Here is a 27,701-nt window from a genome sequence, read left to right on the forward strand (position 1 = left end):
TAAACAGGATCCCAGTGCAACGTGCTTACTATAATATATGGCAGTTACATGCCTCACAAAGATCAAGAGAACAGCGGCGCTCAGAAACATAGCATTCTTGAAGAGGACCTGGTATGAGAAAACGCATCGCAGACAAATCATGAAAAGAAATGTCCTGAAGAGCAATAATAGTCAGTTCCAGCAGACTCAAAGATAAGCATGTTAGCAACAATCAACCAACAAAGAACCTGTTCTTTTGCTACTTCAATTTCTTCTGTTGTTTCACCGATAAAGAAAGATCTTTCTATTCATCCAACAAGTAAAAGTATTCCTAGTGTATGAAACTCACCATTATATTTCTCCTGCATCACATCACATTACTTGCCAATGACAGCTCATGGAGCTCACTCAGCATCCACTCCTCTCCAGTTTGCCCTCCAAGAACTATAGCTCTCGTTCCTCCAACAATGCACGTACTGTGTCCCCATGCAAATCTTGGAGGTCGTCCAGGTACATTTAATATCCTCCAGGTCGGCTTCTCATCAGTCGGGTCCAAGAGATAAAGCTGGGAAGCAGAATGAAGACCAGCCACAGACCCACCAAAGATCAGGATCCTGCCACCAGGTAGGGTCACAGCAACATGATCAAGCCGAGGAGGTGGAGCCGTACCAGCTGGATTTCCAGCACCTGGCATTCCATTCCCAGTTACACATCTCCAACATGGTTCTTCCTCACTAAGATCAATGGTGAACACATCACTTGAACGGAATCGAAGTGGCCCACTCTTTGCCAGACCACCAAACATGAGTATTTTACGTCCACCATAGACTGAGAGTGTATGACCCAACCTAGAAGGAGGGGTCCATGCTACCGGAATCTCCCTCCAAACAGGTTTCTCCATTGACAGATCGAGCGAGAAAGTGTCACTGAGAAGCACCCCAGAATCTGCACAACCTCCAGATACTATCAACTTGGTTCCATCAAGGGTGCATGAGCTGTGCCATGATCTTGGGAGTGGTGGGGCCAAACCGAAGATTTCACGCCAAGCAGGATCTTGTGCATCCAAATCCAATACGAAAACATCATTGAGCAAACCCTGCCTTCCACAGCCTCCAAACACAACCAAATGAGATCCATTCACACAGGAAAGCGTATGACCCCATCTGCCAGGGGGTGGGGAGCTCACTTTGACATGGCGCCACTCTGGATTAGAGGAATTTAAGTCCAACACAAATGTGTCATTCATCGGCTGCATATTGACCCCCTCTCCCCCAAAGAGAACAACTCGATTCCCAACAGCACAGGCACTGAAGTTGCAGCGAGAAGGCTCTACAGAACCTCCAACAGTCAACTTCCTCCATGCAGCAGCTTCAAGAGTGGTTAGTTCCCTGGCCAATCGACCCCATCCCACTCTTTTAGCCCCAGGCACCGTCTCCAGCACACGAGTGGTTTCGCTGCCCCATGCATTTTGGCAAACCATTCTCCATAGATCCTCATCCTTTGTCAAATAGTAAAGCCGCTTGCACACAGACCCAACAGAAGCAATATCCCTTGGAGTTAACCGTGAAAGTATCTTTTGACATATAACCTCATCACTTAGTTGAAATATGCCACAAAAATCACGTGGAATATTTCCCTGCCCAGCTGGAACATGCCTGTAAGAGGAAAGATCAGAATGAAACCGATCAGATGATCTTGTTGATTCTTTTGTTGAAAATCCAGGAAGTGGACCCAGATCAAGATTTGCTTCTGTGAAGAACTGGATGCCAATAACATGAGTTATCATATCATCGTCACCAAACATAGGGGTCAGCCTCAATCTGTTCATCAAGGGTGTGCCATCTTTTCCAAAATTCAACAAATCACCCTGGAACTCAACCCCGTCATCCATGCATCTTCGGATTTCTGAAACCACTGTAGAGTCCACCAGCGGATGCCTCCTTTTAGCAAATGGTCCTCTGCATTGCAAAAAGCGACTGGAACAGGACATCATAGTGTCAGTGGTTCAGTACCAAAGATATTTTTAATATATGTAAACAAAGTTCATAATACCTAGGTTTTCAAGATAAGTTTGTACAACTGTAATAGGAAAAGATTGATCTCAAGTTCTCAACAATCAATACCAAACAGCATAGAATCAGGAAAATTGTTGATGCAAGTGGATTTAGTGTGTTTGGGAAGAGGAAGGGGGGACAAAAAGATCTACCGAAGAGAGTTGAAGATCAGCTAGAATTCCATTAGTTCACAGATATGAATAACTAGATTTGGATAGAGGTCACAAGTTACACCATTAAACAGAACTCTAAAGGCCCATTATTTCTTTAGAGATCAGGGGTGGAGGCATTATTACTTGATAGCCCATACACATTAACCAGAAGCCCCATGTTTCAGAATTTGAATCAGCCATAATGCCATAGCATGCAACATGGTTTCAAACAAAACAGAATAGAAAAACATGATCCGTCTAGCAGAACAATATTTAGTTGGGAAAAGACTGAATTGAGTATAATGCCATGGATTTCAGTATTTGGTCTTCTAAATGCAGCACTTGCTCTCTTTGCCTGTACTTTTGCTGCCTATAGTAAGGCATTTTCTGTAGCTGTCAAACGTTTTTGCTGCTTAATGTCAACAAAATTGACTTAACACAAATTAAAAAAAAATGTCAGTAACTCACTAACTTGCAGGTTCAGTTGTTAGGGATTGTTAGGGGACAAATCCAGACTTTGCTTTTCAGGAGGGATAGCAGACCAAGGATTACATTGCTCACTAATTTCCTATAGCTCGTCTTTATATCATATAAATATTAGGACAAGCAAATTTCATAGGCCTCAAAAATGAAGATTTCTCACTTGGGACCCATTTGATTAGAAGAGAAGTGAAGTGTAAGATTGGAACAAAACAAAATGGGAAGTTCTGTAATCATTACCAAGGATAATTGTGTAACTGTAGAATATACTAAATATGGTATCTAAATTTTAGTATTTTACCATGTCACTGGAAAAATTCAGTGATATATTGGATGCCAAGTGAATTAAAATTTAGTTTATTTAGTATGCTGTGCTGATTACACAATTATTCTTCATAAGGATTGCAAAATTTTCTTCTTTTTATTTATTTATTTGTTTTATTTTACTTCCCTTAACTTCTAACCAAACGGAGCTTTCGTCTCCTCCAAAATCTATGTTCACATTGCTGTGGAATCTGGACAATCCAAAAGCTGCAAATGTTGCTTGGTTGCCAAGTGAAAAGGTTTAAAGTGACATAATCTATATAGGAGAATGAATAATCAGGAAGTTTTTTGAAATTCAAGGTTACCTACAAGATTACGATTATCTATACGTTTCAGATTTGTCCTTCAAAAAATTGAAGGTCAGATGTCGGCTTAACAGCCAGCATGCATTTAATTTACCCTTCCCCCCCCCCCCCCAACAAAAAAAAAAGAACCTAAGACCTTACATACATGGATCCTGCATGCACTCTACCAGTGGAATTCCAGGACAGGCTTAAGATTTAGTAGATTTATTTAACCAGCTCGAATAACATTTGATAAATTTCAATTGAAATCCTGTATTTCAGTTTCGGCAACCAAACAAATCAAAATATTTTGGAATTTCAATCAAATCAAAAGAAACCATACAGTAATTACAGGATTATTCAAGATACAGCTCAAGTCAACAGACTGAAATATTTTGACTTCGACCTAAACCAAAATCAGGTCTGAAATTTTAAAATTGTGAGCTGCATCATCCCTTTCCATCCCCCACACATACGATACTGAAATCCTAGTAAACTGCCATCACCAAATAAGATTTTAAACTTTCATATCTATTTCCCTGCAGCCCACAAGAACCCCGACCATCCTGTCCATTCAAATGCCTTATCCCCATTACAAACAAGGTGTGCCATTTCATGCAGTCTCATCACCCAAAATAGAGCAGCGGTGAACAGTATGAGCATCTGTGATAGGTGGAGAGACTGCCCGCCAGCTATATTCTATGATCATATGTTATGTCAATGGGTCATGATAATCTCTCCACATATTTTACCCATAACTACATCCAAGGTAGAACAGTGCTCAACAGTATGAACATCTGTGATTAGTGGAGAGAGCCCCCCTGCTTTATTCTTCAACCCTATCTTCTGTTAACAAGTCATGTTAATTTCTCTAGGTATACTACACTTTAATACTTTACTAAGAATAAATATATCAAACAAAATACACCAATTCTCAGAAAAAGTTACCCTCATTCTTCAGACAATCCTAAGACAAGTTATCTATGCAACATATCAGATGCAAAGTGATGACTTTAATAGAGAGCAATTCATATGAGTCAAGGTGTTAGTTGACAAAGCCTCCAAACTTTGCTTTGGGAAGTAACACTTCTTGCTAACATAGCTGCCTAGAAAAACAAGATAACAAAGAAATTAAACAAGCAATCTCAACAAAATCCTGAAATTCATGATTTTTTTCCTTTTTCTGGTGGAAGCTTTCCTGAAAGATATCAATTTCACTCTATTGCTGAAGATCATAATTCAGCCACAAAAAATGAATTTCATACAGAACTGAAATATCCTGTGATCTTCAGAAAGCAACACTCAATTTGCGTATTGCATTCAGCTTTTTTATTTATCTTTTGGATTAATGTTGTAAATAAAATCATATTTAATGGAGAAGATGGAGAGAAAGAATATGGAGAAGAAGAGAGGAAGCTGTAATCCTTTCGGGAGAACAACCGATTAGATTGAACTCCCACTTTCATTAATCAATATAAAAATAGGGTACACAAGAGACAAGATGGGATTAAATCCCCAAAATAACCCCCACTAAACCCATCTCGGTACTGGCGCTAATACCGAGATGCCAAATCTCGATATCTAACACTCCCCCTCAAGCTAGAGCATAGATGTTATTCATGCCCAGCTTTTTACAAATATAATCAATTCTCACACTTCCCAAAGACTTGTTAAAAATATCAGCAAGTTGCTATCCTGCACAAACATGTTGTGGGGCAATAAAACCTTCTTGTAGTGTCTTTTGAACAAAATGACAGTCAACCTTTATATGCTTTGTCCTCTCATGAAACACAAGATTGGAAGCTACATGTATAACAACTTGATTATCACACCACAGCTGTATAGGTAACTCCTTCGTAAATTTCAACTCAGTCAACAACTGCTTCATCCACATCAGCTCGCAAGTAACCTGTGCCATAACCCAATACTCTGCCTTTGCACTAGATCTTGCTACTACTGGCTGTTTCTTGCTCTTCCAGGACACCAAATTTCTCCCCAAAAAGACACAATACCCAGTAGTAGACCTTCTATCCACAGGGGAACCAGCCCAATCAGCATCACAAAACCCCTCAACACGTCCATGACCATGATCATTGTAGAGTGGACCATGACCTGGATCTTTCTTGAGGCATCTCAGAATCCAAATCATAGCATCCCAATGTGAAGTCCTAGGAGATGATAGAAACTGACTTACTACACTAACTGAAAAGGCAATATCCGATCGAGTCACAGTGAGATAATTTAATTTTCCAACAAGTCTTCTATATTTTTCCGGATCATCAAGAGCATCACCACTATCAGCTGTCAACGTCAAATTTGGGTCCATTGGAGTATCCCAAGGTTTAGACCCAAGCATACCTGTTCCGGAATGCAAGTCAAGAACATATTTCCTCTGGGAGAGAGACATACCTTTGCTAGACTGAGCTACCTCAACTCCAAGAAAGTACTTCAACTTACCAAGATCCTTGGTCTGAAATTTACACTGCAAATGTATCTTCAGTTGCTTAATGCCTTCAACATCATCACCAGTGATGACTATATCATCTACATATACCACCAAAAATATCCTTCCAACCTTGCTATGCCGGTAGAATACTGAATGATCAATGCCACACCGAGACATCCCAAATTCTAGCACAACACCCGAAAATCTCCCAAACCAGGCTCTGGGAGATTGTTTCAAACCATACGACGACTTCTTAAACTTGCACACTAAACCAGACTCCCCCTGAGCAACAAACCCAGGAGGTTGCTCCATATAAACTTCCTCATGGAGATCACCATGAAGAAAAGCATTCTTCACGTCCAACTGAAAAAGGGGCCAATGATGGGACGCGGCAAGAGATATCAAAAGACGAACAGATGCAAGCTTAGCAACAGGTAAAAATGTGTCAAGATAATCAATCCCATAAACCTGTGTATAACCCTTGGCAATCAAGCGGGCCTTCAAACGAGCCAAAGAGCCATCAGGGTTCACCTTAACCACAAATACCCACCAACAACCAACAACCTTCTTACCAGCAGGTAAAGGTACCAAATCCCAAGTGTGATTGTCAGCCAATGCAGCCAATTCCCCCTCCATAGCTGTCCTCAGCCAGAGTGGGATAATGCCTCTGAAACAGACTTGGGGGTAGGATAAGACTCAACAGTAGAGAGATAAGAAGAAAAGTTAGCAGATAAGCCTGTCTAAGAAACAGAATAAGACAAAGGATGTTGCGTACAACTACGAACACCCTTACGAAGAGCAATGGGAACATCAAGATCAGAAGAACGAATACTTAACTGAGGAGTACGATCCGCAGGCGAAGTTGAAGTTGGAGGATCAGTAGAGACCGGGGGTATTGAATAATCACGAGGACACCGAACAAATGTGAACCGAACAGGAGGACGGGCTAGCCGAACAGGAGGAGGCGGAGGTGGCGAAGACGGAGCAACAGCCGATTGAACCTGGGAAAGAGTACGTTGCACCACATATAAAGGAAGATCCACATCCAACTCGGAGGAAACAAAAGATGTATCATCATAAGCAGTGGACTCAAAAAAGTTAAGGTCAACCGAGACAAAGTACTTTCGAAGAACTGATGCATAACACCGATAACCTTTTTGAGTGCCTGAATAACCCAAGAAAATACATTTAACCGCCCGGGGATCTAATTTGGATAGACCTGGACGATGATCACGAATAAAGCAAACACACCCAAAAATCTTGGGTGGTAGAACAAAGAGAGGTTCAGTACGAAATAAAAGAGAATGAAGAATTCCACCCTGTAACACAGAAGATGGCATACGATTTATAAGAAAACAGGCAGTCAAAACAGCATCAGCCCAAAAACAATTTGGTACTTCCATCTCAAAAAGAATTAAACGGGTCACTTCCATTAAATGTCTATTCTTCCGTTCAGCCACACCAATTTGTTAGGGTGTGTCTGAACAAGAAGACTGGTGCAACATACCACGGTCAGCCATAAAAGAATTAAAGGGAGCAAAAAAATATTCAAGGGCATTATCACTGCACAAAACACGAATATTCTTATTAAACTGAGTCTGAATTTCAATAACAAAGGCACGAAAATGGTAAACAACTCAGAACGACTTTTCATTAAATAAATCCAGGAGACTCTAGAATAGTCATCGACAAAAGTAACAAAATATTTAAATCCCATCTTAGAAGTAACAGGGCAAGGACCCCATACATCAGAATGCACTAAAGAAAAGGGTACGCAGACCATTTATTGACTCTAAGGGAATACCTCACACAGTGGAGCTTTCCAAACTGACATGACTCACACTCTAAACTAGAAAGGGAACTAAAATGAGGATCCAACTTTTGTAGACTCTGCAAAGACGGATGGCCCAGCCAACAATGAACCTGGTGTGGAGACAAAACACTCGAATAAGCAGCTGAAGGAGGGTCTTCAAGATGATACAACCCCCCTGGCTCACGTCCCCTACCAAGCATCTTCTTCGTCATAAGATCTTGAAAAACACAGGAATCAGGATAAAAGGTCACTGAACAATTGTAGGCTTTAGTAATTTTACTAACAGAAAGCAGATTACAAGGGAAGTCGGGTAAATGGAGAACATAAGACAAGGGTAAGGACTTAGTTGGGTTGACAGTACCCGTGCCAGTGACTTTGACAAGGGAACCATCAGGCCAATGTAACACTAGACTCTGAAGACCGAAAGGAAGAAAAATTACCTGACACACCAGACATATGATCAGAGGTACCTGAATCAATGATCCAGGGACGAGAAGTGGAGAAACACGCAGTGACATTACCTGTCTGGACAAAAGTAGCTGTGGAGGAAGATGAAGAGGGCTGAGAAATCTGAAACTGTGTGAACCGAGCATAATCCTCATCAGACAATCTCACCACCTTACCCTCAGAAGGTGTAGCAGGAGACTCGGTACTAGCTACTGAATTAGCATACTGCTGGTGCGGTGGCTTCCCATGAAGTTTTCAACAAAAGCGTTGGATGTGTCCTAATCGACCACAGTACTTACAAGTCTTCACAGAACCAGAATTTTCACTACCATTAGCACTACCACTGCTTCTTCCACCTCCACGGCCAGCTGTACCACCACCACGGCCCCCATTATGTCCACCATTACCTCTCCCTTGACTAGAAGCAACAAGGGCAAAGCTCTCACCATGAGCAACTGCTGGTTCATGGGAACTATCATGAGAAACACGAAGAACGCGAGAAAAAGTTTTTGCAAGTGAGGCGACTTTATCACATCCAAGAATAGTAAAGCGTACTAAGTCATATTCCTGGCCCAGTCCTCCCAAAAATCCCATTACCGCAAATTGTTCACGTTGATCTTGCGTTAGATTATATGGGCCAGAATACTGTGAGGGTATTCTAGACTTTTTCCCCTTTTTATTATGTCTTTTATTATGTCTCTTGTATGTGGTCTAGTCCCACATTGCTCATGTAATTATGTTATATGTTTTATTATTATTATAAATAGATGTGCTTGGGGTGATAATTAATCATCCAAGCCTTACCCTAATTTTGAATCTCTCTACATGGTATCAGAGCAGATTTCGAATTAGGGACCACCTCCCTTCTAATTTCAGTTTTTTCTCCTCTCTCTCTCTCTCTCGATTTTCTCCTCTCTTCTCTCTCTTCTTCCTTGTTCTCCATTCTCACATAGGGCAGCACTGATGAGGTGATCATTCGATCCAGTTGGTGCCCCCATTACCTCATTATAATGTTACACAATTTTGCTTGATAGGAACCAGCCACACCTGCCTGCAATATTTGGATCTTCAGCTTTTTGGATTGCTTCTATTACACTTACAAGGAATTAATTCTTCCCTTTAAAGGCCACGAACTGCAGCAGGATTGCCCTTGTTTTCGTTCAGTTCTTATCTCACAGTTTTTGAAGACCTCCTTGAGATCGATTCCACCATCACAGGGTTTTGAAAAAAAACCTGACACCTATCGATCTTGGGGTTGCTGCTGCCTATTGGATCTGATTTTTTGCAGGGTATTTCTTCAATCATAAAGGGTCCCTCGACTTCAGTTCCAGCCACTTCCCTGCAGTTCTTTGGCTCATTATTCTCTACATCGATTTCAGCAATTCAGGATTTTTTCCAAAACCCTAACAATATCGATCTAGGGTTTCTACTTGGCTGCTGTTTCTGATTTTTGGAGACATATTTACTCCTATTGAAAGGGGATTCTCCTCCAATTTTCAGCCCTTAACTTGAAGGAATTTATTGGGTTTCTCTGCTGCTAGTATGGGTGATTCTTCCAATTCTACAGCTATTTCGGATCAGCCTCTTCATGATGGTCACAGCAAGACAAACTACCACAATTTTCCACCCAATCCTATTAAACTTGATGGCTCCAATTACCCTTTATGGTCCAGATCTGCCTCCTTTGCCATTGCTGGTCGTGGTCTCACCAGCCATATTAATGGCACTAGTGTTCTGCCCGATGAACAAAGACCTGCTCAGGAAAGGTGGCTTGCCAATAATGGTGTTCTCATGTCTTACCTGATTGGCTCTATGACTTCAGATTTGCAGCATAACTTTCTTCTTCTTGACACAGCCTCACAGATTTGGGCTGCTTGCAAGGAAACCTACAGGCAGCTTGGCAATGATGCCCAAGTATATGAACTTTGGAAGAAGGTCCTTCATACCACTCAGGAAGAACTTTCAGTTTCAAAATACTATGCTAGTCTACGTAGTCTGTGGCAACAATTGGACCACTTCTGTGACTTTCACCCTACTACAGTTGCTGACATTGCTTCCTATAAGAAGCATATGGACAAGATCAGGGTATATGATTTTTTGGTTGGCTTAAATGTGGAGTATGATAAGATTCGTGTTCAAGTGTTGGGCCATACGCCTTTTACCACACTTGAACAATCTTATGCCTTGGTGTCCTCTGAGGAGAACCGTAGGGCTGCCATGTTGCACCCTCCTATTACTAACAGATCAGCTCTCAAGGCTGCTGCCTCAGCCACTCCTGCACCTAGTGGCACTGCTTCTCTTGGTGATTCTACTACAGGGACTGTTGTTTGTGAGCACTGTCACAAACCTTATCATACCAAAGAGAAGTGCTGGAAACTTCATGGGAAACCGGCTGACTTTGAAGCTAAAAGGGCTGCCAAGACAAAGACAAAGACAAAGACAGACAAAAACCAAGGCCCATCAAAACTGAAATTGTTACTGCAGCCCTTGCTGCTAACACTGGTCTATCCCAGGATGATTTGCAGGCACTCCTACATATGCTAAGGTCTTCCGCTGCTACTGCCTCTACTACATCAGCTAGTGCCAATTCTTCTGCTCCTTTAGGTTCCCACTTTGCCAGGTCAGGTATTCCATTTGGAGGTCATTGTGATTCTGTAGCTTCCCATCCTTGGATCAAAGATTCTGGAGCTACAGATCATATGACCGGTTCCTCTAGTCTGTTTCAGAGATATTCTCCCACTTCTGGGAAAGACAAGGTCACAGTGGCTGATGGTTCCCTTTCTTCCATATCTGGAAAATGAATCATCAACTGCACTTCCTCTCTTCCCTTGTCTTCTGTTTTACACATTCCTAATTTTACTACTAACCTTCTTTCAATTAGTAGTATTACTCGTGATCTTAACTGCAAAGTCACTTTTTTTCCTTCTCATTGTGTATTTCAGGATCTAGAATCTGGGAAGATGATTGGATTGGGTAAAGTGCACGGTAGGCTATACCTGCTTGATGACGGTCGCTTCTCTCCACCACCATTACCTTCTCCGCTACACCAGAACTCCATGGTCTCTTCTGAACTCTACCATTGGCACTCTAAGTTAGGTCACCCCCCTTTAGGAATTTTAGTTCATTTATTTCCTAGTTTGGTCACCCTACATACTAAGGATGACGTTTTTTGTGAGGTTTGTGTTCTTGTCAAACAGACACGTTCAACTTTTCCAATTTCAAATAAAAGGAGTTCTTCTTGTTTTCATTTGGTGCATTCTGATGTTTGAGGCCCTAGTCGTAAGACATCTACTTCTGGTCATCATTGGTTTGTCTATTTCATTGATTGTCATTCTACGAACACCTGGGTGTATCTTTTGCACATAAAAAATCAGGTTTTCTCATGCTTTCAGCATTTTCATAAAATGATCCAAACTCAGTTCCAGGCTACTCTCAAAATATTGAGAAGTGATAATGGAACCAAGTATACAGAATCTCAATTTCAAAATTATTTGGCTGATCATAGCATTATTCACCAAACTAGTTGTGTTGATACCCTGCCCAGAATGGTGTGGCAGACCAAAAAAATCGCCACTTGTTAGAAATGGCAAGGGCTTTGATGTTTGCGAGGAATGTCCCATTTCAATATTGGGGGGATGCGATTTTCACTGCAGCCTATCTCATCAATAGGTTACCTTCTCGGGTTCTTAACTCCCGTAGCCCCTCTGATGTTTTACTGGGAAATTCCTCCTTTATTGTGCCTCCCAAGGTGTTTGGTTGTGTGTGTTATGCCAGAAATACCAAATCTCCAGGCAAACTTGAACCTAGGGGGCTCCGTTGTATTTTCCTGGGTTATTCTCCAACCCAGAAAGGTTATAAGTGTTACCATCCCCCTTCCCACCGTACCTTGGTTAGTATGGATGTTGTTTTTCATGAGTCCCTTTCTTATTATTCTTCACCACCTCTTCAGGGGGACAGTTCTAGTGAAGATATGTCTTTTGAGATTCCTCCTCTTGAGGTTCCTCTGGCTGCTGCCCAGCCTCCTTTACCAAACCCCACGGCTACTGCCCAGCCTCTTTTACGACCACCCACGGCTACTGCCCAGCCTCCTTTGACTGCTGCCCAGCCTCCTTTGGATGCTGCCCATCCTACTTTAATTAATGCCCAACCTCCTCTGGCTGTTCCTCCCTCACCTGACAGGAATCCTTTACAGGGGGAGACCATAGAAAATAGTGGTGTTAATATTCCTATCCAGGGGGAGCCGACTCCAGTCTAGAAAACTATTAGTGAAATTTCAAAAGAGAATTGACAACTCCAACATACTCACCTATACAAGGGGCAAAACCAACAGAGGGCAGCTGCAATCCACTTTAGCACCAATACCCATCCAATTGCCGGCTCCAGATCGAGATCCTTCATCTCCTGGTAATCCCTCTTTTCGGACCTACCTACTGCTCATCGCAAAGGTATTAGGACTTGCACTTTACATCCCATATCTCGTGTTGTTTCTTATAGTTCTCTTTCTCCTCCTTTTCGTGCTTTTGTATCTTCTGTTTCGATTCTTAAAAATTGGCAGGAAGCATCTACAGATGGAAAGTGGAAGGCAGCAATGTTGGAAGAAATGAGAGCACTACAAAAAAATAATACGTTGGATCTTGTGGCTCTTCCTTCAGGGAAAAAAACAGTTGGATGTAAATGGGTCTTTGTAGTCAAACAAAAGGTTGATGGTTCAGTGGATCGATATAAGGCACGTCTGGTTGCAAAGGGGTTCATTCAAACTTATGGAGTTGACTATCAGGAGACCTTTGCACCAGTGGCAAAACTCAACACTATCAGGGTGTTATTATCTTGGGCTGCAAATCTTGGGTGGGATCTTCACCAGTTAGAGGTAAAGAATGCCTTCCTCCATGGGGAGCTTGAGGAGGAGGTGTATATGGATATTCCACCAGGCTTCTCTAATGACAGGACTAAGGGTAGGGTCTGTAAATTGAAGCGTGCCCTTTATGGGTTGAAGCAGTCACCTAGAGTCTGGTTTGGCAGATTTCACAAGGCTATGATTTCAACAGGTTATAAGAAAAGCAATGCTGATCACACTTTGTTTATCAGACGAGTTGGTGACAAGGTAACTCTTCTCATAGTCTATGTGGATGATATTGTGGTCACTGGTAATGATGGTGATGCTATCAAGAATTTAAAGCTCTTCCTTGGCCGTGAGTTTGAGATAAAAGATCTTGGCCCTCTAAAATATTTTCTAGGGATAGAAGTTGTTCGATCTTTGAAGGGTATCTTTCTTTCTTAAAGAAAATATATCCTTGATCTATTGACCGAGACTGGGCTACTAGGTTGTCATCCTTCAGATACTCCTATGGAAGTTACTACAAAACTTAAGGAGAAAGAGGGTGAACCTATTGACAAGAGTTGTTAACAGCGATTAGTGGGCAAACTAATCTACCTCTCTCACACACGACCTGACATAGCCGTTGCTGTAAGTTTGGTGAGCCAATTTATGCATGATCCCTATTCCTCTCATATGGATGCAATCCGTCGTATTTTACGGTATTTGAAGTTTGCTCCAGGAAAGGAAATCCTTCTCCCTCCCAATGGTCACCTGAGGATTGAAGCTTATACTAATGCCGATTGGGCTGTAACTACTAATAGGAAATCTATCTCTGGCTATTGTTCCTTTGTGGGTGGGAACCTTGTCACATGGCGTAGCAAAAAGCAGAATGTTGTAGCAAGGTCCAGTGCTGAAGCCGAGTTTCATGCGATGGCACAAGGAATTTGCGAACTTCTATGGCTTAGAGGATTATTGCAGGATATCGGTGTTGCTGTCCATCTTCCCATCACAATAAAGCTGCCATTAGCATTGCTCATAACCCTGTCCAGCATGATCATACTAAGCAAGTGGAGGTTGACCGACATTTCATCAAGGAGAAGCTTGAAGCCGGACTCATTTGTGTTCCCTTTGTGAAGTCTGCTGATCAACTGGATGATGTGTTCACTAAGGGACTGAGTGGCAAACTGTTTCTTCCTATTTTGGTCAAGTTGGGCATGTATGATATATATGCTCCAACTTGAGGGTGAGTGTTAGATTATATGGGCCAAAATACCCCCACGGTATTTTGGACTTTTTTTCCCCTTTTTATTGTGTCTTTTATTATGTCTCTTGTATGTGGTTTAGTCCCACATTGCTCATGTAATTATGTTATATGTTTTATTATGATTATAAATAGATGTGCTTGGGGTGATAATTAATCATCCAAGCCTTACCCTAATTTTGAATCTCTCTACATCTTGCATCTGTTTCACATCCGAACTAATGGGCAGCAACGCATTTAACTGTATAAACATGCGTATAATCAGCAAAATATTGGATCAACGGACACCCCTTCCTATCAGCACGATAAAACTCCTGTGACAGCTCATATATACGGGATAAATTATTCTGTCCAGAATACAAAACATGTAAGTAATCCCATAACTCCTTCACAGTATCTATGTGAGTCACTAAGTCAACAATCTGTGATTCCATACTGTTCAACATCTGTCCCAGACTGCGTGCATCTACAATTTCCCACACTTCATCATCATATGATTTGGCTTTCGTAATATGTTTCTATTGGCCACGACCAGTCAAAACAACCCACACAATTTTCTTCCATTGCTGGAAATTACTCACCCCTTCCAATCTCTACTCGGTAATAGACTTGGAAGAGCCCGAAACAACCTCATAAATAACACCTTTGGAATCTTCAGTTGGGTCACCCATCTCGATCAAGCAGATGCAGAAATTCACAAGCAACTAATAAACAAGAGCAAAGGTGATGAACCAGCAAGCAAACACGAACGCCAACAGCCACCAAAAAATCAAAGATCGATTTTTGTCAATGTCCAGCAAAAATCGATTCAAGGAGAACCTTACAAATAACCTTCAAACCACCAAAAAAGAGGAACAAAAATCGAAGAATAATCTCTTCCCAAAACCCTTGATCGATATCAAGCAACCACCATAAAATCAAGGCTAGCAATGTCAAATGGTGAGATTGAGTACAGCAATGACAGTGCTGAAGTGTCCAAGGGAAGTTGTGGTGACAATATTAAACGAAACTTAGTTCGACTTGCTACCCCTCTACTTTTTTCCACCTACCGACAAGACAAAATTTTCTCTTGTTCCCTCTTAGGGTAATCGCAGTTACATACCTTGGCAACTACAGCTTGGCAGAGAAAGGATTGTATCATATCCTCTACTACGTATGTTATCGGAAAATACACACTGCCTGTCACACCCCGAACCTACCCCCTGGGAGGATTCGATAGTTGACCCGAATACCCGAACTATTCGAAGACCGCCAGGATCCAAATGCAGTATTTACACATCACAAGCACAACACAATATCAAGATAACAAGTGTTTCCTTGATCAGAGTGCACGAAAAGTAAATATTTACAAGTCCTATATATGTTATTTACATTAAAATTCCAACAGCCCAATATTCTTAAGTTCACGACCATCGGGTCAACACATAACTATTCTAAAATATAAACAATGGAAACTCTTCCACAAAAAAGGATGGTGTTTAGCAAAAGAAAACATAAAGAAAACACCACGTCATCAGTCCTTGTTCTCCAAGGACACCTTAATCGTTTGCATGATTGGGGTCACAATCCTCTGGGGTCTACTTCAGCACATTTACAGTAGTTATCAGCCTCCGCCTCGAAATAATCCTTCCTACTACCATCATATCCACCTGCAAGATAATCTAAAAGAAAATATTCCACAGGGGTGAGCTCCATCGAGCCCAGCAAGTAAAGGATAGACCACACACAAGCACATTCACACGCAATGCAAAAATCCTATATGCATGGATTCAATTTTAAATCTTAATTCCACCTAACAAACAAATGCCCAAGTCATTAAGTCTGTGCTACGCCAACAACTCGGGAAACATTCTCGGTTCCTTCTTAACCTCCCTGAGACGTAACCTCAACTGTTGTATGGAGCCCACACCGGTCGTTAGTATTATATACTTTCCCGTGGATAGACCCTGATAATCATAGCCAGGACCCCATCCCGGCATACATCACACTCCTCAGTGACAGGGAGCTATGATCACCCAACACCTAAACCCCTGCTGGTAAGGGTTGTAGCATCAAGGAATGAGATTCCTAACCATATGTAGTCTAATTGGTATAGTACGAGGTGTACAGTGCTCCCGCATCCCATACTACGGCACACCATACCACTCGTTTCTAAGCCGACTACGGCATCTAATCTATCACAAGAATTCATATTGCCAACCATTCCACATCATACCGTTCACAATCATAAATCGTAAGTAAGGAAATCAATAATAACATAAACAAAACAGGAATCCAAATATGCCTATGATTCCTAACAAATAAATCTAAGAATGAAATTAAACACTCCCAAATGAAATCAAAGCCTACCCCCACTTACCTTGTTATGTTTGTGTTTGCGAGATTGAAATAGTCCTCGAGATGGTTGCCGATAGGTTTCGATGACCAAATGATTATTCCCTATAATTATTAAGTCATACACAAGTATTAGGATATGCTTGAGTGTTGGTCGGGTCCTAGGGTAGCCTTAGGGTTAGGTTAGAATAGGTTTAGAATCAAATTTAAGTTTAACAGTAGTTACAAAAATTTAAAGGAAAAATGGAGGATTTTGTATGGAAATTTCGGATCACTTGGGCAATGGTTTATTCTAACAAAATGAAGCCCTATGAATCTAGTTTCTAACAAAATTAGAATCAGAGCAAATGATGTTCGGATGGTGGAGTTATGCAATTTTTACTAAACAGGGGTCAATCTCCCAGAATAGAAGACAGAACATGTTACCCAACTTGAAGTGGAATTTCAGCCTATTTATGTGGAGGCACAGCGCTTGGGTCCAACCGGGGTAAAATGCCCAAAAAACCTGAACCGGACTCTTGAGTGGATTCTGGTCTGAGTCCACTTCTGGGTCCACCTGCAAACAGAAAAGGTGTGGACTCTTGTTGCGGATTCTGGCCTGAGTCCATCTCTGGGTCCACCTGAAAACAGAATAGGTGTGGACTTTTATTGCGGATTCTGGCTTGAGTCTACCACTGGGTCCACCTCTCTGTTGAATCCGAATTTCCTAAGGTTTGAGCTTTCCAACTCGATTTCACTTGGGTTTTAAGCCACAAGGACTTGGGGAAAGGTCATTAAGTCACCTAGGGTCATAATACCCTACTCTTATCAAGGGATTTATTGGGTTCAATGAATAAATCATCCAAAAAGACCCAAATCTAGGGTTTGCCATTAAAATTCCTAGATTCAAGTGAGGGGTTAAATAGAAGGTCAAGAGTGGTCTTAGAGGTGAGTATCAAGCTCCCCATAGAAGTGATTTAACTCAATTTTGATAGATTTTTAAAGGAACTATCAAGGATTAATATTGGGTAATAGTTACTATAAATTCTGAATTTGAAAAACAGTTAAATCTTAAGTTTTAGTGAGACTTTGCTTAGTTAGATTTCATTAAGGAACTTCGGAATAGGGAGGACCGATTTCAAGCTTGATCCTAAGGCAATTGGGTAAGAGAATAGGTTTGACAAATCAACCATGGGGCTTATAGAAAAATGGAAGAGAGAGTGAGGTTCTTACCAACAGAACCGAAAATGGGCTCCCAAGTTCTTCCTCCTCCTTTTCTTCTTCTCTTCCTTTGTTTTTTTTAGTAGTATAGAATTGATTCAACCGTTTGAATCTTTAGTCTAGATAGGAAAATTGGCCAAATCTCATTAAGAGACACCTCCTTACATGGGCTAGGTGGCTTTGTCCACCAAGCCACTACTTCCTTCCTTAACCACCTCCTACTTCACTATTTGTCCTACAAGCCATCACATTCTTCCTTAACCACCTCCTACTTCACTATACACCAAACCCCACTTTCTTCCCTAGCCACCTCCTACTTCACTATTTATTTAAGTAATAAAATATAACCCATGTGCTATATAAATCATATATATACATATATATAGATATAAATATAAACACCATATTATTATATTACATATAATTTATATTAAAATAATATTATAATACATCTTTATTTATAATAATATTATTATAATATAATCTATTTAAATAACATATAATAATGTTTAATAACACAGAATTCTTGAAATTTCGTATCCGACCCGCATCGGATACAAGGCCGGATCCAAGCCTGGGTGTGAATCCGTGCGTGAATCTGATGTACCCTGTTGTTCAGCCCACACCGGACTCAAGGCCAGATCCAAGACTCTGTTTGCATCCTTTCTTGCCTCCGATGCCTTATTTATGGCTTTTCGCTCATGAAATCCTAGGGCTCTTCTTTTGGGATCTTCCCCACTTACTCTAACACACTCTCGCCAAAAATATTTAAGTTTAAAATATCAAACACGGCTTATGCTTGTCAATTAGTAGAATTTACCACGATCCGTACATCTGTCGATGGGTTTTGCAACTACACAGGGGAGGTATCCGTCATTTTACTGGTATGTGATGCATTGCCGAAAAGGTTCTTTCTTCATCATCTACCCATTCGAACACCCAGCCAAAATTCCATAACGTACTTGATGCAACGACTTCGGGTTCCGGATCTATAATCGGATTCGGGTTAGGGTTCGGGTCTCAGACTTAAAACCCAAGTTCAAATTAGCCCGGGTTTTTTTGGCACAGGTGTAACACTGCCACTAATCACAATTCATTTCTGGATAAAGGAGTGAGTTTTGTAACATTATATAGCCAGCATATAAACCTAGATTCCTTGGACGTGGGCCACATGGCACATCTTGCTCGGTTATTAGCGACTTCCCTATGACATCTACAATAGACGATTCAGGCTCAAAATGAATGATCTACAACGATGACACAGTTAAAATTTGATCTTACCGAGACTAGTATAACTAAATCTATAGCAAGTAATTATTGTGGGATTGCAGAATAAGTTAATTTGATTAGGGTTGGGGTTTTATGGTAGGATTAGGTCAAGTTGAAGTAGGGGAGTCTATCAGTGAAGGTTACGTTAAGTTTTAACGGTGGAAAGTTTGCTGGAATAAATTGGCAGCAGGTTAAGTACAAGGTTTAGGGTTTTTGAAAAGAATAAGATGGATTTTTAGGGTTTATGATGGCCAAATGAGAGAGCAACTTGGATCGAGTTTTCCCTAGTATAAGAGGAGAATTCGATAAAAGTCTGGTGTGATTTGTCTGGCTGGTTTGGTCTGGGCAAAACTTAGGTATTGGGAAAATTGAAAACAAAAGGGAGAATCTTAGGGTTTGGGCTGTGAGCGGATTAGAAGAAGAATTGTTGGGGATGGGGATGATTCAAACTCACTATTGTGGTAGAAATTCCTTGGCAGTAGCTTGTTTGATTGTAGATCTTAAATAAAAATCAAAACTTGAACTAGAACTTGAATGAGAGCTTCAAAGAACCACCCAGGCTTCGCACCACAAGGTGCCGATTGGATCAAACACAAGACAAAACTCCAATGGAGAAGAAGAGCAGCAAAAAGCTTTTCATTAATCAAAATTAGTGTTCAATACTTGCGCCCCTCCTCCCCCCTTACAACCTTATATAAAAGACTCAAAAATAGACTCCTACACTAAAAAGGAAAGGCCTAACCCAATCCTTAACCTATTAGGAAACTGAAATAGACTCAAAACGATGTCCTAAACACTTAAAAGAAAACTACTAAAATCATTTAAATTGAACCATTGATTGAACTGGTTCAATTTATGAACACCATCAAAATAAAACAAGTATAAGTATATAACTAAAACAATTAATCCCATATGCAACCCGATTACCCATACTTTAAGTCAATAAAAGTGACCTATTAAATAGAAATCCCATGGGATCAAAGGCCCAACATGTATAGAACGCAACCCTAGACGTACTCCTAATAAAACAAGCCTATTTGGATGATGGATCTGCATCAACAAGATGTCAGAACACTTGCCCCAGGCCCCAAGAGAGCAGCTTAAATTGTACTTGAAGTGCTTATTTATCGGTATCAGCACCATATCAGGATGCTGGATTTAAGAGACAGTTTGGACATGTATCAAGAAAAGTTGTATACACTAAAAAATTAAAATACTCATAGATACATACAAAAGTAGTGTTTTTAAGCATAATACACCATAAATAAACAATAATGTTAAGTTTTGTAACCCGATAAGGGTACTTTGGGCATTTCCTTTGTTATTTTGTTTCTTTATTTCTCTCCTTAGCTATCATAGTCAACTACGGAGGGTATACTTGTAATTCTGTCCTAATTAATGATATATATATTGAGGGGCTGAGGAGAGTCACTACTCACTTAAGCCATTCTCTCAATTCCTGTCTTGCTAACATGGTATCAGAGCAGGACTCTAAAAACCCTATTCTGATCTAAGGCCAAAAACCCACCTCCTTCCCTCTTCTCTTCGATCATCTTTCTCCTCTTCTACTTGGTTCTTTCTCTTCACCTTAGGGCAGCACTAATGAGGTGATCTTACGATCTAGTTGCTGCCCTTCAAACCCCTCATCTTCTTCATGACATAAACTTCCATTTATGCCCGATAGTTGCTGCACTTCTCCTTGCGGTTTTGAAGTTTTTCCAAGTTTTTGAAGATTCAACCATGATACCTGCTGTAGGATGATCTTCCCTTGATTGGAGCTTCCCTTGCAACACTAACCAGCAACTATCAACCTTTCCCATCCCTTCTTTGCAGATCCTAACCTCTAATCGACATTTTTTTTTTCAGTTTTTTGTTCACAAACTGCCTCTAATCGATTTCTGGGTTTGGACTGCTGCGCTGCCTATTGGTGTTTCCTTCTTTGGAGCTATTTACTACCATCGCAAGCTTCCCTCGACTTCAGTTTCTCTCATTGGTTGTTCACCCTTTTAAGGCATCTCACATCTCAGCTATCGAGTTCAGCCTACAAGGGTGCTCACCAAGTGTTTGATGAATTACCTGTTCTAGTTCACCTTCTCCGATTGGTGTGAAATTTTGTGACTTCTTCCATCATTATTGAGGAGTACTCGATCAAGCTTTTCAGCCTCTGCCATTGGAGATTTCTTGGGGTTCTTGCTGTTCCTTTTTTCAGCAATTACTCTCTTGCTAACAAATAAATAGTGTACTAATCACAAACACATATTCTTATAAGTCAATTAGTCACATTCAAATTCCTTCCCCAGCAATTTTTTATTCTAATCCTCAATAGCAAGTATAATATCAAACCAATTAGTAGTTAAGAAGTAATAAGAACCATACTAAAGATGTAAGTAAAAATACTAAGCATATGATTAATTATTTGGGTAAAGGTCTCATACACGGTCCACCTAGGAAGCTTTACTTAATCGATCCCAAAAATCTAACACGTGCCAAATCAGATGTAGCCCAGTTCTTGTGGACAGGTACACCATCGTTATCAAGGCGTCGCCATGGCGGGCGCCTTGCCGCCATGGCGGTGTCGCCTTGAATTTTGCCCCTCTAAAACGCCGTGGTTGATTTTCCGCCTTGATAACTATGAGGTACACCCATCGGCCCCTATTCACATGTCAAGTTTCAGACCAATTGGAGTTTGACAAAATAGAGCTTTCAAAACACAGAACTATGGGACAGAGCATAAGGCAATTAGTACTGTAGGTGTGCATAGGTGTGACTGAAGTATTCCTTTAAAGCTTAAAGGAAAGTTCTATAGGACTGTAGTTCGACCGGCTATGATGTATAGGGCAAAATATTGGGCAGTTAAGAAGTGTCATATTGAGAAGCTATGTGTAGCCTTAGTTAGTAAGTTCGCATATTATACACATATTAAACACGTATCTGAACGTTTAATTCAAAAATACTTCTTATACCGCATATATCCGTATATTTGATATAAAAAAAAACGTGTTTTTTAAAGGTTCCCGTTTTATACCCGTATAAATACGTATCAATCGCGTATAATACTTTTTCCTTGAAATATTAGTTTATGTAAAAAAAAAAAAACTAAAGATAAAATTAGAAAACACGGAAAAACCCCTCAGTTCGCAAGAAGGGGAAAAACCTATCGTCTTCACTCCACTCTTCAAACCCTAGCCGTCTAATCCGTTGCCTCGGTTGTTGCCCCATTCACTGCTTCGTCTCCATCTCCGTTCAACATCGACCAACGAGATTCAAGGTTCAATACCCCCTGTCCCTGCGGCCCTGCCCCTTCCAATTCTCCGTCTCGGTTCCAGGTTAATTGCAGCGGCCCTTTCTCCTCCTTTCGATCCTGTAAGTTTTTCGATCTTGTTGTGTTAATTTTTTTGTTTGATGAATGTCTTTCTGCTGCTTCTTATTGTTTGTTGTTTGTGACATCTTGAAGTGATAAAAATAGAATATGATTGAAAGAGAAATAGGGGACAATGATTTCCAGGGATTAAAAGAAAAACAGGAGAACGATATCTTGATATTAGAAAACTATTCATCCTTGTATTATATCCTAATCGATTGTCTTTTCTTGATGACTCATGGTACCGTCAGATTGGTAGAAGCTTATAGATTTCAAGGCCTGAGACATCTGATCTGCGATACAGGCTCTATAAGTGATTCTAATCCTTCTCTCTATCTAAAATCACATTAACATCAAGCCTGAAATTACCCCCTCTCTGGGAATCTTAATTAGTACATTTCTCTCAAGGAAAATTGATGACGATCTTGAGAGACATTTGGATTTATTCTCTGCAGCCCAAGTGTATAGAGAAGAGAACTCAACTCATTTGTTAGAGACAATGATGAACCCCACTGAATTCCATAATACCACAGCTTTCCCTTGAAGCAACAAAACCACCTCTTCATACGTTGGATCATGTATACATAATATAATATTTTCTTTGTTCTCCTATATACAAAATTCAGTAAGACTCTGTACAGTTTTTATTGTACTAAAGGAGATATTTTCATGCACTTCTTTGAAAGATTTACAATGTTTCTCTATTTGAAACCATGGTTGAAATCATGGATATAGAAAATCTTGTAGATGAAATGAATAAAATCATTGTGTATGCTATTATTTTGTTTATTAGGTGGTGAATGTCTGTTACATAGTAAATATATGCCCGTATTTTTGCTTATAGAGTGGTTGTATTAAACACGTACCGTATTATTGTCGTATGCGCTTTATTACACCGGATTATTGAAAAGTATTATTACTGTCTAGTCCGTTTAATTGCCATACGTATCCGTTCCCATTCAATTTCAGTTCCCGAACTTACTAAGTGTGTAGCAGAGATGAGGATGTTAAGATGGATGTGCGGAAAAAACTAGGAAAGATAAAGTTTGGAATGAATGTATTAGAACTGACTTGGGAGTTGCCCCAATCAATGACAAGCTACGAGAGAGTCGTTTGAGGTGGTATGGTCATGTCCAAAGGAGACCTAGGGACACCCCAGTAAGGAGTGATATGATTCTGATTGAAGGAGCTAAAAGAGCTAGAGGCAGGCCTAAAATGACCATAAGAGAAGTTGTGAGAAAGGACATGCATAGTCTAGGTCTTGTACCAAATATGACCTTGGATAAAGCCTGTTGAAGGGCAAGGATCCATGTAGTGCCTCTTTCCTCTTACTTTCTTTTTCACTTTCACCTTTCAGATTTCAGTTTTCTTTTTATTTACATCTTGCATTTGTCATTTCCCATTTTTCATTTCTCATATCCTCCCCCATCCCTTTTTTTCCATCTCTTCATTCCCCCTTTTTCTGTTTAGACCTCAGTCTTCTCTACTTTGTTTTGTTTAACTTCATGTAGCCGATCCCATTAAGTTGGGATAACGCTGAGTTTTTTGTTGTTGTTTTTTAATTGTTCAATTTTAATGTAAATATCACATATTTCAGCTTTATGATCTTGCACCATAATCTGGTTAATCAACCCTTATAATTTCTCGAATTACATCAACCGTGCTGCTGTCCCTGAGATGGAGCTTTTTGCTCATACACAAAAAGAGAAGTCAAGAAACCTTATGAATTCTTGACACAAGGCATGAGGTTTTATGTCAGGACTTCAAGCTTCCAGAATCACTTGAGTTCTGACGCTTAAACCATGAGGGTTCTTTGAGTCCTACTTATTTTAGATGGATTTATTTCACTTCCTTTTGGGTCATGTTAGAAGTATGGCTATATTTGTATGTTGCATGAATATGTGTGTTGCTATTAGAATCCAGTTGATATATGAAAAATATTGTTTTTATTTTTGTATAACTGTGAAAATTGCATATTTCTCTAACTTATTTAATTCTATTCTCATATAGTTGTTATGCTATAACAAAGTTCTCTTTTTATATTATGTGCAGTTTAGGGGTGCTATAACAAAGTTCTCTTAACATCTGCAGTTCTCTACTGTCTTTCTTTGTTTCCTCTTACAAACCCAACTGAACCTTTTTATGTCAGCTCGAACCCTAGTTTCACATTTGAAGCCCTAAACCTGTCACTAACTTTCTTCTATCAAAAAATTAATTTTCATTGAATTAGTGAAATTCCATAATCTTACAATGGGATAATGGGTACTACCACTAAACGTGTATCTCCATATTAATATCACGCGCCCTATTGGGACCAATTTATCAGCACTATGAATTACCCATTCCCTAACACAGTAAAAAGACCAGAAACAAATAGCAATCTTTATTCAGGCAATGTTTGGTATTTCTGAGTCAAAAATGAATGCCAGAATGTCAAGAAGGCCATTTGGTATACATTTCCGTTCGCAAATCCCTGAACACATGCGAGAATGTGGCTCACTCTGGAATGAATCCAGAAACCCATTCCATGTTCTGACCTGGCATGTTTTTGCAAAAGCAAGCTTAATACTTAAATATGCACGCGTTTAATTGGTTGAGGTTAAAGGGAATTTTCATCCTTTTATGTTTTAAAAATGAGAAACCCCTATCAGTTATCACCATTCTAAGAAGAAAGACTGGAGGAGGGAAAGAAAGAGAGGGTTCTATGCTAGGTTTTCTGCTCCCTTTGTTTCTGTCCCCGGTGACTAAAAAGTTACATCACCAGTGTTCAACAATTTGTTTTGTGTTTCAACAAAGATGATATCCGGCACCCCCGTCACCGAATTCACTGCTGCATCTAGACTCCTTCAAATTGTACTCCCAAGTGGCATCTCTCTGCCTTCAAAATTCAAATGGCTTGATGGCCTGCTCGAGCCACTGTGCTGTGACCCTGTCAGCTACTGCGTCAATCCCTCTCCGAAAATGCATTCTTATTACACAGCCACCAAACAGCATTTCATTCTTCTCAGGAAATGCATTCTGCATTTTGAGAATGGGAATGCTCATCCGAAATACTGCGTCAAGTGTTTTATCAGTGTGTAGTGCAAGCTGTGGAGGTTTAAGGCAAACAACATTTAAGGAACTAGAAGATAACGAAAGTATAACAAGATCAACAGAGTCACCAATACAACTGAGGTAGAAACGCCAAACTGATGCCACATCGGACTTCATCCACATAATTCGAGACTATAAAATGAAACCAGCTAAAGATATCCATCCAAATAAAACAGCTAAAGATAATTTTTATCCGAAAATAAACATTAGTCTAATACATCCCAACCCAGCATCCATACCCAAACCCCACAAATCAAATTATCGGATAACATATTCAAAAATAAATAGAATCAAAAGAAACAACGAAAAAAATAACTAACCAATTCCGTCCAAGGACTTCCTCTGCTCTGTAACCAGTAGCCAGCTCGAACCCAGTATTAACATATATAATCGGATGGTCAGGCTCCAAAGCATCCGTAACCACAAACCCACAAGGAGACGTTTGAAGCAAATTCCCAAATTTAAACGACAAAGGCCCTCCATCATTCAACAAGAACCCCTCCTCATCACCACTACCTTCAGTATCACTATCCCACTCCATAATTCCCCACTCCTCAAGCACAAATTTCCAGTTTCAAATTTCTTCTTCAACCCATCACCATAAACCAAACCAAAAACTAAATAAATCACCAAATACCTGAAACTTCAGTTGTCAATCCAAGACAAGAGGCGCAAACACGAATTCAAACAAGAAGAAGAATTTGACTGAAACCATATTGAAGATGAAGAAATGGAAATAGAGATAAAAAAAAAATTAGGGTTTTGATGTGCGTTTTATATGACTTTTCTTTCCTTGCTTGGTTATGGGATTCTGGTGGGAAGAAAGCAAGAGTCAGGCATTCCAAAATGCGCCGGCTATGGTGGTTTTTTGGGAGAATAACGAGTGGCTGGTACGATTTACAAAGCCTTTTATTACCGACCCGAAAAAAGCGTACTCTAGAGAGAGAGAGAGAGAGAGAGAGATATTTAAAATATCACTCGCGCGAGTGGTAGAATTACAGCAGAAAAGCCACTCGCTTTATCAAGTCGGCAGGGGTAAAATTAAAGGGTACTTATGTAATCTCACTTACTGACTTGAAAAAATATCTCTTTTTTGGGTATGAATAATGAAACTACAAAAATATATCCACTCCATGTTTTGGATTATCGTGCATGTTCAAGTGTCGCCGTGTCTGGCAGTCTGGCTTAGATACTCAAGCTGCTTTGGTAGGTGCGTAATGCGCTTACGGTGCACGCAGACTTCGAATATTCCTCCAAACGGTACCTTTTAGACATCAGTACCTAATCACGGCCGTCCGATCATGATGCAGACTGGACAAGTGTAGTGCAATGACGGTCATATTCAGCCAGCCAATCATAACTAACTGCGGATCCCACTCATCATTTTTTTCTTTTTAAATCATCATCTCCTATCAAGGGCCCATAGGTCATTTATGAGAGAATGTTCTCTGTGCCACAGCGTAGATTGCTCCCAGGCACATGGGCCTATCACTTAGGGGGGTAAGGTGGTCATTATACTCATCCTTATGTACCTGGGCGCAGCCTGCACTGCGGCACAGAGAACAGCGCCTCGTTTTATATGTCAAGGGTGTTAAACAGTTCGGTTCCTAGGTGAATGGATCAATTTGGTTTGGTACAAGTTTCTTTTAGGTATGTTTCGATTTAAACATTTTTACAAGGTTTTTATATATATTTTTTTTTAGCAAGATCGGGTCTTGGTGCAAGATTGCAAGGTAAAGGTTGCTCCATTGCGACCAAGTGGTCACAAGTTCAAGTCTGAAATTAGCCTCTCTACAAAAACAAGGATACGCTGCATACATTATGACCCTCGAGGGAGCCTCGGGTATGCCCTCTTTTGTGTGGATTCTTTACTTTTTTTATTCAAACATATTATATTTTTCCATTATGTTTCTTTTAATTTCTTTTATTTTTATTGAAATGGATATATGAATTGAATTTTTACATGTTTTCTTAAAATTATTGCTTATTTGTATTATTACATATTTACTAATTATTTATTGTTATCATTAATGGTTATTCATTGTCATTACATGTTATAATATTTGTTTCAGTTTAAACGGTTTATCAATGGTTTAAGCCTCGGGTATGCCCTCTTTTGTGAGGATTTTTTAGTTTTTTTATTCAAACATATTTTTTTTCCATTATATTTCTTTTAAATTTTTGATTGAAATGGATGTATAGATTGATTTTTTACATATTCTCTTAAAATCTGTTTAGTACTTTCTACACATCGTTTTTTCATTCTTTTCTTATGAGGTTGTGTACAACAATCAACACCATACAAGCCTGGGCTGGGCCTAACCCCCATCCCTAGAGGAGACAACCCATTTATGGTTCCAAACGAGAAGAGACGTAAAAAGAAGGATC

General features: G+C 40.1%; 1 protein-coding gene across 3 annotated transcripts; it reads right to left on the minus strand.

Annotated features, from left to right (window-relative positions):
- Positions 1-25,973, minus strand: LOC122668869 (adagio protein 1-like). Of its 3 annotated transcripts, none has more exons than XM_043865428.1 (3): positions 25,634-25,973; positions 329-1,955; positions 1-108 (listed from the first exon to the last, which is right to left on the minus strand). In XM_043865428.1, exons 1-2 carry the CDS (start codon positions 25,852-25,854, stop codon positions 347-349), a joined length of 1,830 nt encoding a protein of 609 aa, XP_043721363.1. In that variant the 5' UTR covers positions 25,855-25,973; the 3' UTR covers positions 1-108; positions 329-346. The 3 variants fall into 3 exon arrangements, with proteins under 3 accessions (XP_043721363.1, XP_043721362.1, XP_043721361.1); XM_043865427.1 differs by having other exon boundaries at positions 1-154; XM_043865426.1 differs by having other exon boundaries at positions 1-1,955.
- Positions 25,974-27,701: the final 1,728 nt, after the last annotated feature.

Source organism: Telopea speciosissima, chromosome 7 (genome assembly GCF_018873765.1).
Source record: "Telopea speciosissima isolate NSW1024214 ecotype Mountain lineage chromosome 7, Tspe_v1, whole genome shotgun sequence".
NCBI lineage: Eukaryota > Viridiplantae > Streptophyta > Magnoliopsida > Proteales > Proteaceae > Telopea > Telopea speciosissima.

Bases quoted from the DNA above. Each gene is read 5' to 3' on its own strand.
- LOC122668869 (XM_043865428.1), bottom strand. From the start codon at position 25,854: ATGGAGTGGGATAGTGATACTGAAGGTAGTGGTGATGAGGAGGGGTTC. The intron at 1,956-25,633 runs GTTAGTTATTTT...GTCCTGTTCCAG, and splicing joins GAAGTCCTTGGACGGAATTG to TCGCTTTTTGCAATGCAGAG.